This window comes from Archocentrus centrarchus, chromosome 4, assembly GCF_007364275.1.
Source record: "Archocentrus centrarchus isolate MPI-CPG fArcCen1 chromosome 4, fArcCen1, whole genome shotgun sequence".
Taxonomy (NCBI): Eukaryota; Metazoa; Chordata; class Actinopteri; order Cichliformes; family Cichlidae; genus Archocentrus; species Archocentrus centrarchus.
In genome coordinates, this window is record NC_044349.1 from 19,735,146 (window position 1) to 19,746,271 (window position 11,126).

The window sequence follows — 11,126 nt, forward strand, 5'->3', positions numbered from 1 at the left end:
GTGCATACCCTGTCACTGATGCTAGTAAAACACCTTTATGCATGCATACAGGACATATTGTAACTATAGTTATTTTATCAAAAACATAAATGTGAAATGAGCAGCTTTAGTGACAAGGGAACAATGATTGGGGCAGTACTTACTCGTTGGAGAGGAACTCGTACCAAGTGACGCTTCCTGAATCTTTGGTGTCTGATCTGTTGTTTCTCTGCTTCGCTCTGTCAATGACAATGATGACAATTACAGTTTTGATTCCAAACTGTCTCAAATCTGGCCTTTATAGACATGCCTGTCATGGTTTGAGTTTATAAAGTAAAGAAAACCAAAGACATTCTTAGTGTGGTTTAGGCTCAGCTTTATTCTTTCGGTTTTATCGATCAGGAACATGCAAAACATGCCAAAAACGTGCATGCACTCACAGTGCAATATGTGCACACACACACACGCATACTGTGGTTACAGTCTGGCTCTGCTGATGCTTTATAGACTGGGACGCCATTAGAACAGCAGTGAAAGCACGCAGACCTCCCTCTCCTGTTTACTTACCCATGGTACTGCTTTAGCTCCTGCAGAACTTTCTGTACCATCAGCCTAAGACAAACAAGACACTGAGACTAAGTGGTGGCGAGGAGAGGAGAGGAGAGGAGAGGAGAGGAGAGGAGAGGAGAGGAGAGGAGAGGAGAGGAGAGGAGAGGAGAGGAGAGGAGAGGAGAGGAGAGGAGAGGAGAGGAGAGGAGAGGAGAGGAGAGGAGAGGAGAATTCTGGGAGCTGGGTGTCAAACTGTGATTTTGAGAAGAATCCTCCCCCGTCTGCTGTGTATACACACTATCTGAGTACCCCACCCCACCCCAAACAGACACACACACACAACACAGACACAAAGGGGCCATCTAAGGAACTGGGAGAGCAAACTGTGGTAGGAGGAGGTTCCTGACATATGACATGGAGCAGAAATGTCAGCAGAGAATGGGGAAAGCCCCTCTGTTATGTGGGAGTTAGGTAGCTTTACCACACTATTTAAAGCTAAAGAGCAGTATTTAAGAGCTGCAAGTATAATTCTTTAAATCAAACTTCTTTCTTTCTTTCTCTTTCTTTCTTTCTTTCAAGAATCCTTAAACTGCCAGTCAGACAGAAGCACCTTATTGAAAGAAAATAATGCTTCGCTATATACCCACAGTCATAAAGAGCTAGTGTTTTGCCCTATTCTACCTGTGGATGTGGTTAATGATGGTGAATACTTACATATGTGTCTGTCCTTCAGTAGAATGCAGGTTTTCTTCAGGGTCAAACTCCTCGGCTACAGACAAGAAAGACAAACTGATCAATCATGACAAAGGATACCTTCAAATCATAAAACATAACTTAAATTTGTTCTGTACATATTAAAACACTCAGCCTCACCTCCTGCTGCCCGGGCCGCCTGTTTGGATGTCTGTACAACACGAGAAATGTGTGCAGCACGGGAATACTCGTCTGTAGCGAGGATCTGTGAGCGAGAGTATAGTTGCCTGCCAGGCTCACCGTGGTCCTGAAAGCATTGAAGGATAAACACACATCACATGTGCATATCTATATCATTTTTTTTTTTTTTTACATCCAAAACACACAGCAGATACATTTCCTACATAATAATACATTTTAATTGTGGTGGCGTTTATGAGTTGGTAATTTATATTCAGTCATTTTGGTCACAAAGGTCTCTGCCTTTTGGTGCAAACCGTTTTTAGTTAATTGGTTGTTTAGCATCAAATTCTGGTCAACTGCCTTATCCCCTTAAATAAAGTTTGGCAATATCTTACAGTTTTCTTATTGTAAACACAGAAAAAAAAAATCTCTGTGTTACCACAGAGGACCACTCTTTTCCAAACACTATTAAAAACATATTAGCGAGCCACACTGTTGCTCTGGTTGTTGTCTTCATTCATTGCAATGCCAGAGAAATGCTCCGTTTACACCTGCTTGAGTAATGTTATGAAAAATCAACAGCATCCTGCAATTTGAAGAAATCGCTGCGCTTGAGTTCAACACGAAACTGTGTATCTGTGACGTGTTTTAAAAGATTCATGTCTACAAAGGGAACTAATTGTCTTAACACACATAAAAAGTTGACAAGTGACAAATGCATTGTTGCTTTTGGTCTTTTATGGGATTACTTTAACAATACAAGTTTAGCTCCTCTATGTCTTCGTCGCTTTATTACTATCCCAGTGACCCTGATTCTTAGACAGTTTACCCTCAGGCTGAAAGCATCAGGACTGCTGAACTCCTCCTCAGGACATGGCGAGCAGCTGTAGGTGGACTGGAAAAGATTATTCCGTTGCTCATCATCATCATCTCTCTCTCCATCACTGTCTATGGCCTTGGTATCTAAACTTAGTCTGGCAGCACAGCAAACAAACACAAAGCAGATGGTTAAGCGGTTGGGAAAATAAATAAGTATATTTTTTAGGTCTTTTCCGGTTTGTCACTCATGAAGTATTTTGGTGCGCATTTCATTTTCACAGCCCAAAGAAGCTTCACCATCATTATTTAAAAAACTGTGAAAGGCCAACCAAAGAAACCACAGGAAACATTCAGCTTACTTAAATAACTCAGGCAGGCTAAAGAACACAGTGTTTTTGTTTTTGCGAGTGAGTGAGCAGCGCTGAGTAATACTGAATCAAGAACTTAGGTTATTCAATTCAATTTTATTTATATAGCGCCAAATCACAACAAACAGTTGCCTCAAGGTGCTTTATATTGTAAGGTAAAGACCCTACAATAATACAGAGAAAACCCAACGGTCAAAACAACCCCCTATGAGCAAGCATTTGGCAACAGTGGGAAGGAAAAAACTCCCTTTTAACAGGAAGAAACCTCCAGTAGAACCAGGCTCAGGGAGGGGCAGTCATCTGCTACGACTGGTTGGAACTGGTTGGAACCACAAATAAGCCAGCAGTCTGAGAGCAAAGTGCTCTATCTATCCACCGTTTGTCTTACCTCCTCCCTAGGGTAATGGGGGACAGAGGGACTCCCCAGCTGTGCCTTCGAGATGTAGACATGGATCTGATTAGAATAGGAAAGCTGTCCAGGTCTAGCTCTCCATCTAAATCCATTGTGGACTGCTCCTTTCCTTCCTCCAGTGCTGTTGTTGGTGTTGGTGTTTCCATTAATTCCAACAGTCCATTCAAGTTCAAGTCTGTCAAGTTTGGCCCTACTGCAGGACCTAGAGCGTCATCACCATCAATGATGCCACCTGGTAACAACTTAGGACTAAGCTGAGTGACCACAAAGCTTGGAGGGCATTCCTCTGTAGGCTGTTCATAGGAAGGGGGTGGTGCATTTAACTGTGGGGAGTGCGTGGTCAGAAAAGTCTGTGCAGGTTGGTTTATGGTTGTACTGGTTGTGGTTAGAGATTCCTGTAGGTCAACACTTTCCTGGATTATGCACTCTGGGACTGCGGTCACTGTGGATACAGTAGTCTGTGAGGGCAGTGTACCTCCCTGCAGATCTTTGAAGTACTCAGAGTCTCTGAGAGAGGAGCTGATGCTCTGCAAGTCCTCCACACTGCTGCTTTCCTCACCGCATGGGCAGTCATAGTCGCTCACCACTGAACATGCATCCTGAGCAGAGAGCATAAAGGCAAGGTATAACACAACGACATCCATTGCTAATATCAACATCATGGCTTGTCAGAGGAAAAGTCAAGGAACTGTGCAAGCCTGGGGTGAAAATGGAAGTTCAGCATGATGTTTCATTTAAAATCTATTTAGCATTTGTTGAGATATTTAAGTCTGGACCAACAGACACACGGTGCAATTTCTAAACCCCAAAATAATAATAACGCTCAAAAAGAGTATTTAGCTTTACCTGGTCGTCACTGGTGCTACCAAGGGAGACATCCTCAGTGACTGAAGCAGGGGATAATGAGGAGGAAGATCCTTTTCCACTGGTAGGCTGGACACTGAGTTGGGCAGTGGGAGGCTCACAGGACTGACTGCATGGCTTGCACTCTGATGCTGTAAAAACAATTGGATTTGACCATTATTTTTATGAAAAATATATATATGCAAATTCAAAAACAGCATGAAGACAAAAGGCACACAAAAGAAAGGCGGACTTTGCTGATTTCATCAGCTGTATAAAGCCTGTGTAATGGATTTGAACCGTTTTAGTGCACATTGGAAGCCGCAGGCCCTGCTCCAGCCCCTCACTGAAAGCTCCTTTACATTTCCACTGCATAAACAGATTCCTCGATTCACATGATGCCACAAACTACCGTCACCACTAGCAACTGCTCAGTGAGCCAGCATTAGTCTCCGTGTCAGTGCTGGAGGGCTGGCGATTATTACTTTGCCTTACTGGGCTTTCAGCAGCCCCAGAAGCTGCTTGCCTGTATTAAATCATATACTAGTATGCTCATGTGATGTGAAGGATATATACAGAGAAGAGGCAAATGTGGACTTTGGGGAACTTGTGCTCGAGCTAAAAGTGTGTCATTTTATTATTGATACTTAAATTGTGTATGTAATAACATTTGTAGTAAAAAAAAAAAAAAATTTTCCCTTAATAATCCATTGATAAATAAATGCTTTACTTCAAAGGTTCAGATTTTTAACACTGATATAGCAACAAACAACTCTCTGCTTTAGCTATAAATAATGGTGTGATGTTGTCTTAGCAGAAAATGAAAGCTACATTGCTTTCTGTGCTGAAATCAAAGTTTCTCTGCACTATGTTTAGGCAGCCAGTCCGGTCATTCTGGGTATTAGCGCATGCAGGCCCCTGAGTTTGAGCAGTTGAGCAGAGAGCACTCTGGAGTATGTCCTGCTGTTTTGCGGCTCACCCTGCTCACTGTGTGCATCTATGATTGTACACACATGATAAAAAGAAGAAAAGTAAAAACAAAACAATAAAACAGCAGACTCATTCCAATACTGAGCTTGGATTCAGTTTCCTTAGCTGTGACATACAGTATCAAGGCCATAGTGTGTTTTACAGTGGTATAGGTGCAGGCGCAAGTAAAACACTGAGAGTTTATATATATATATTCAAATAAGTGAACACATCATCATGCATGTCTCATTTTATTTATTTATATCAAAGCCTATCTTGTCTGGCAGGTTTTGCAGGCAGAATTGTGATCTGAATGCACTGTTGTGCCAAACATATGTGTGTCTCATTTTTATTGTTGTGTTGATTTGATCTGTTCTCTCTTCCGCAAGAGATCTTGAGCTCAGTGAGACTTTGAACAAAAACAAAGCTTATTAATTAACTATAGTCATCATCATATTTGTAAATAAACAAAAGCAAAGCAATCCATTAACTGTTTTACGCTCTCAAAATCACTTTTGAGTAAGCGACCTCCACTATAGCTGTACGGTAAGATGAAACGCAGACTGAGTCCTGCATTGTGTCCTGCTGTAAACCAGTAGCATCCACTCCCAGCTTTAGTGTGACAGCCAGGGATGCTGTCACGTAAACACACAGACAGACACACTGTAGATCCAGTTTTCTATATTACTAAATCACAGGCTGAGGCCGCAGGGGTGGCAGTGTCCCCGCCGGAGGGAGAATTTGTTTGCGTCCAAATCCCACTCGTCACGTGTAAACTTAAGACACTCGGTACAGACACTGCAGCAGTTGCTTGATTTTGTCTTGCAGCGCCACTGTGGCCTTTTATGGTTGGCCTCTCACAGACATGAGACATGACACAAAGATGAAATATGTGTGTATGCATGTGCATCCTCAGGTGGGAACATTTGTGTGTCTCCAAGTGTTTTGGGTTTGTAACAGTCAGCTGTTTTCTTTGCAATCTGGCTCCACACATTAAAGCGTGGTCTGAGTCTCGTGCTAAAACTAGAGGCTGTTATCAACTAATAAACAACACAATAGACACAAACAGCTCAGCTAAAACTCTTTAAGGTGTTACATTTATGAGTTATTCAATATTAGGCCACATTTTGCCTTCTAAGCAGCACCCAGATCGTCTCTCCACCTTTTAAGAGGTCTTTATTATTCAGTTATGGAGTTATTTGGGCTATAGAAGTTAATGAACTTGATTGAGCTCAATAAACTAACCACAATAGGCTGCTGAATAAATGCAACTGCTTATTCATAAAGAAACCGCTGAAGCTCAGCATCAACATTGCAGCTAATGTGACAAAGGAGGAAATGAACGCACGTGTTTGCCACAAAGTTTGCTGTACGTTTGTTTGCAAAACTCCACCATAATCACAAGAGGAACTCGTGTGAAAAGGTCATTTGATTTTGTGACAATGAGTTTTCACATGGATGTTCCAATTAGCACCTTTTATTTAGACATAACCACTATTATGATACCCTGTGAGCCAATGAGAGAAACCACTGGTAAAATAAATCTAAAAGCTCATTTAATATAAATAAAACTACTGTGTCATTTACCTCTGGGACATAGACCTTACATTAAAGTTGTGGTGACCATTTAGTATCTGGGTGATTCAAGGACTGGTGACAAAGTGTGGGCTTGCCTGTCTGTGTCTCTGTGTGCATGACTGCTTGTGTGGAGGTGAAGGCAGAACACAGAAGCTGTTAGATCTGAGAAGCAAGCATAAAAAAAAAAAATTAAAAAAAACTGCCGTGCTGCAGATCCTCTTTGATCAGAAATTCATCTGACTGCTGCTTCAGAGAGCCGAGCAACACGGGCGCTTCAGTCGAAAGCAAAATGGAAACGTTCCGCGAGGCTCTTGTGTGCAAAACATTACATTTGTCTGACTAAAATCATGAAAGCATGAAGCAGGAAATCATTGCATCTATAAAGCCTTGCTTGTCAATCACACTTTCTAAATGGATAAAAACAGTGAAACCACACTTAGAAAAAAAAAAAAAGCTTTTAAGAGTTTAACTGTAGCAGCATGGAGGGCACTTTTACAATGAATAGTGAGAGATATATGCTTGAATTCGAAGGTGGATCGTGATATTGCAAAGGGTTAGAAATGACTCACTGAACTTTGCACTAATGTCTCTTCTGCTACACTAACTGTCACCAACCACAAACCCCAACCAGGTCAAACTGGTACACAACAACTGTGTGAAAATCACCAAAGGAGACAAGAACAACAGAAAAATAATAAAAGAGTAGCCAGGAGGTATTGCATACTTGTACTTGTGCAACATCTTAGGGTCACATTCAATCAGCCTCTGCCGGGTCACCCACAACCCCTTACTCTTTCTGATTCCACCCTGTGTTATCCAACATACACACAATGGCTAAAATATGAACTCAATGTAAAACAAAATTACCTCTCTTGAAGGACCATCTCTTCATCCAGAGTCTGGAGAAGGATGGCCAGGAGTTGTTAAGAGGAGAGTCCGCCATAGGAGCAGCGCTATGGGTAGGCCAGCAGGAACTGGAGCTCGCTCACGCTAGAGCTCTGGCACCCAGCAAGAGGAAGAGGGAGGTGAGAGGAGGGCAGGAGGCGAGGGAGTGAAGAAATGACAGAGAGAGAGAGAGAGAGACCAAGGCTAGGAGCTAAGAATTACCTCCAGTGGAAAGAGAGAAAGAGCAAGAAAACAAGTTTACAGTAGGAGGGAGAGGTAGAAGAAGAACAGGAGGCATGAAAGATGAAGCAGTTTGCTTTGGACAGGCTGAGTATTTCAGCTTCTAGATAGTAAGTACTTCCTGAAGTACATTAATGTGGTTCTTTGAAACAAAAGGGGGGGGCCGTGGCACATTTGCTGTTACAAGCTCTCAGGTTTACTCTAAAACTTTCCCAAGAGAAGGTAAAGCTCTTGTTTTTAGATTAATTGTAAAGCTGATTGAATGACAAAGCCAAGTAAATGGAGGAGGAGGGGGGGGATTTCTATACATACTCTTAAAAAGAGTCTTAAAGGCATTAGTACTGTGCAAAAGTCTTGAGTCACTCCTCATTTCTTTATATTTTGCTTCTAAAAGAGCCAAACTTGCAGTAGTTCTCCAGGCTTTCTGAAGGTCTTTTCTGAAGTTTTTCTTTTGGCTGCTTTCTTGCTTGTTTTCAGTCCAGTCCCTTGTAGCTGACCATTTTCAGAGGAATGCTTTTTTTGATTTGGTAAGCCACTTAACACTGACCTGTGAATCATTCATGCATGCAAAAGGCTCCCAACTCAAGGGATGAACCCATGATGTGTCTACAAGCTTAGCAAAGAGCCCATTTTAAATTGTGTTTTTAAGCACTTTGTTAAAAAACTATCTACAGCAATAGTATACAGGCCTGAAGTTGCTTTAGGGAAATAAAAACAGAAAAAGAGAAGGAAGCATACGCAATGAAATTACAGATCTATACCGGGTTTTTTTTTTTTCTTTTCTTTTCATTTTCTGTTTTGACTCACAGGGGATCCAAACACCACAGAAACTAAATCCAACACCTAAAGCAGTAAATCAAGTTAACAACTAAAAATGCTATAACAGGAGATACTGTACAAACCTCTGTCGGCTGCAGCAGCTACAGGGCTTGACGTTCCTTACAACTATTTCCTTTGCAGCAGCGTAGCTGCGAATGACTGTCAAGTTCAGCTCACTGCACATCATGTGGAAACCTCTCCTTACTTTCCCACAGACAGCCAAGCAAAACAAGGCCACAGAGAAGACAACTGGAAATGTATTCAAACCGAAATGCACTGCGTCTCACATTTGAGACAAACAAACAACTTCAAGTCAGGAACTGGGCTGCAGCAAAGAAGACGCTGTTTGAAACCTGTAAAAGTTTATGACAAACCTAACAGGAGCAACATAAAGTATACTTACACTGGATGAGAGGTAACAAGTGACAGAATGTAAAGTCTTCCTGTTCACAAAAAAAGAAAAAAGCAGAAAAGGAGGGGAAAAAAAGATTATTTTTTTTTTTGAATCTCCTTCAGGTTCGACTGTGTTCCGTGAGAATGTCGCGCTGGTCCTCAAACTGAGCGCAGACAGCCAAAACAGTCACCGTCTCTCAACGCCGCTTCCTCTTTTTCTCATTCTGTACAGCTGAGCACTTAATCTCCCACACGTACAGTTTCACACATCACTGCTGCATGGAGACTTGCAGTGGCAGCTCACAGGCTCGATGATAGCTCAGCAGTGCGTTTAGTGCAAACCACAGAGTAGCTCTCTGCTCAGAGTGAGTGACCAACTGGCAGTAAACCTTCGTCCTGACATGACAAACTTTGTTATTCATAAAATCAGACCATATTTACAGATGCACTGGATTTCATCTCCTTAAATCCACCTAAATCTAGGAGCAATACCGTAATAATTAAACATCAGTGCATGCATAAACACTAAGATATATTATTATATCATGGTTCTCTTTGCTGTGACTCACAAGTGTGGAATTATTTGTGTTTATAGTGGTTTCAGTGCATAGCTTCATCATCACGAATGCTGCACTGCTGCTCTTATACTTGCAGATCTTATTTCTGAATCAAAACTAAGGCTTGTGCAAACTGGCTCTGCAGCCTGGTATGTTTCCCTGAACGCGTCTGCATGTTTCCTGACAGAGGTTTTGTGATTTTACACGAACCCCCCCCCCCCCCCCCCCCCCCCCCCCCCCCATAAATTTAGTTATTTTGCATCAAACTTTATTGGCCAGAAGGAGTGCATATTCTCAGTTCTTTTTCTTCTTCTTTCCTTTGCAGTGCATGGGTTTACCACAACAGGCCTCTCAGGCTGAAAAAAACATCTCGACAATGACAGTGAACCACCGTCAAGATATCACAGGGCAAAGCTGCTCAAGAACGTGATCTGGCCACAGATCTTTGTCTTGACTAGGATGCTGAAGTATGAGAATAAGACAGCAATGCGCTGAAAAAAAGGCACAAGTCAAATTCATCTTCATGTATCTGACAACAAAAGAACAACAGTCATTGATTTATGTATGTGGAGCAGTATTACTAAAATACTCCTCTATGAACCCTGTCAGGGTTTTAGTGTTATGTATGATATAAATTATTGTTGCAGACACAGTAACATTAAAGTAGTATTTTACTTTACTTTTTCCTGCACTGGCAGTGTGTTGTGTTTTTATTCTAACCTCCTCCCTACAAAATGACGACTATTTGACAATTAAAACGATTTTAAAAAGTGCCTAAAAATACAGTTAAAGTTAGTTATTGCTAAGCTGTCAGTTGCATGTAGAATAAAGGTGACCCTTCCAATTATTGACTTTCAGGCTTGTTAGAATTGCACAGACTTTTTACCTTCTTTTTACCTTCTATCCTATATTTCCATTTATGTTTGCACCATTGCACCTTTTCCCAATTTTCCCAGCAAAATATAAAGAAATGAGGTACAGTGCAGTACAGTACCTCTGTCTCGACCTCATATTGATGAAGATTTGATTCAAAAATTTAAAATTTGGATCCATCACACCATCTGACCTGATTTCCAGTCCAGTTCTTGTGTAATGTGGCATACCCCAGCCTTTTCTCCCTGTTTCACTTCCTTAAGAATGATTTCTTCACAGCCGCCCTTCCACTGAGAACATTTCTGATGAGGCTTCAGTGAACAGATGGATGTGTCAGGTCTTTGCTGGATTCTTTCCTATTTCTTAAGGACATGACTTTCATATATTGTTCATCTACTGTGGATAGTTTTTTTAGGTCCGTCACTTCTTCTTTTGTCACGTTCCTCCATTATTTTTAAAGATGCACTGCACACCGTGCTGAGATATGTCAAGTTTTCATCCAACAGGTCTTTGGGAATTTCCTTGTTGGTGTAAAAATATTTTTTGGCTGTCAGGATCTTTGTGACTTCAGTGTGGTGCTCAGGAAAATGCTTCGGCCATCACATTGATCTTTAATATGAAGCACATCTAGTGTATAAGGCTGAAGGAACAACAACCAACACACAAGTCTCCAGTTATTTTTCTGCATACTGGATAAAAACATCTGTATACAATGTTACAATTTTGTAAACTGAGCCAAAGTACCATGACAGGGTCTTAAGCAACTCAGACCAGTGCATTACTATGTTCAGTATCCATATTTACCAGATAACTTGGACTACACAACAGGAAGGAATTACTGAAGAGAAATCCAGAAAAACACAACCACAGGGAGAAAGGGGGGAAGCTCCTGCCTAGTCCAAAACTGCACTCTGGTCTTCACATACTGGTGGTTGGTATTTATGCACCTGGAGAAGACAGAATGTC

At 41.5% G+C, this 11,126-nt stretch overlaps 2 protein-coding genes across 2 annotated transcripts in view; both read right to left on the reverse strand.

Annotated features, from left to right (window-relative positions):
• arhgef18b (rho/rac guanine nucleotide exchange factor (GEF) 18b) overlaps positions 1 to 182 on the reverse strand; it is a 33,580-nt gene extending 33,398 nt beyond the window's left edge. The window contains exon 1 of the mRNA XM_030728232.1: positions 144 to 182. The gene's annotated coding sequence lies outside the window, so the exon portion shown is untranslated. The remainder of the gene's footprint in view (positions 1 to 143) is intronic.
• Positions 140 to 10,298, reverse strand: LOC115778865 (uncharacterized). Its single transcript, XM_030727226.1, has 8 exons — positions 10,282 to 10,298; positions 8,741 to 8,847; positions 3,850 to 3,998; positions 2,980 to 3,602; positions 2,234 to 2,378; positions 1,402 to 1,528; positions 1,243 to 1,297; positions 140 to 218 (listed from the first exon to the last, which is right to left on the reverse strand). The coding sequence occupies exons 1-8, from the start codon at positions 10,296 to 10,298 to the stop codon at positions 140 to 142; spliced, it is 1,302 nt and encodes a 433-aa protein (XP_030583086.1).
• Between the last annotated feature and the right edge of the window lie 828 nt (positions 10,299 to 11,126).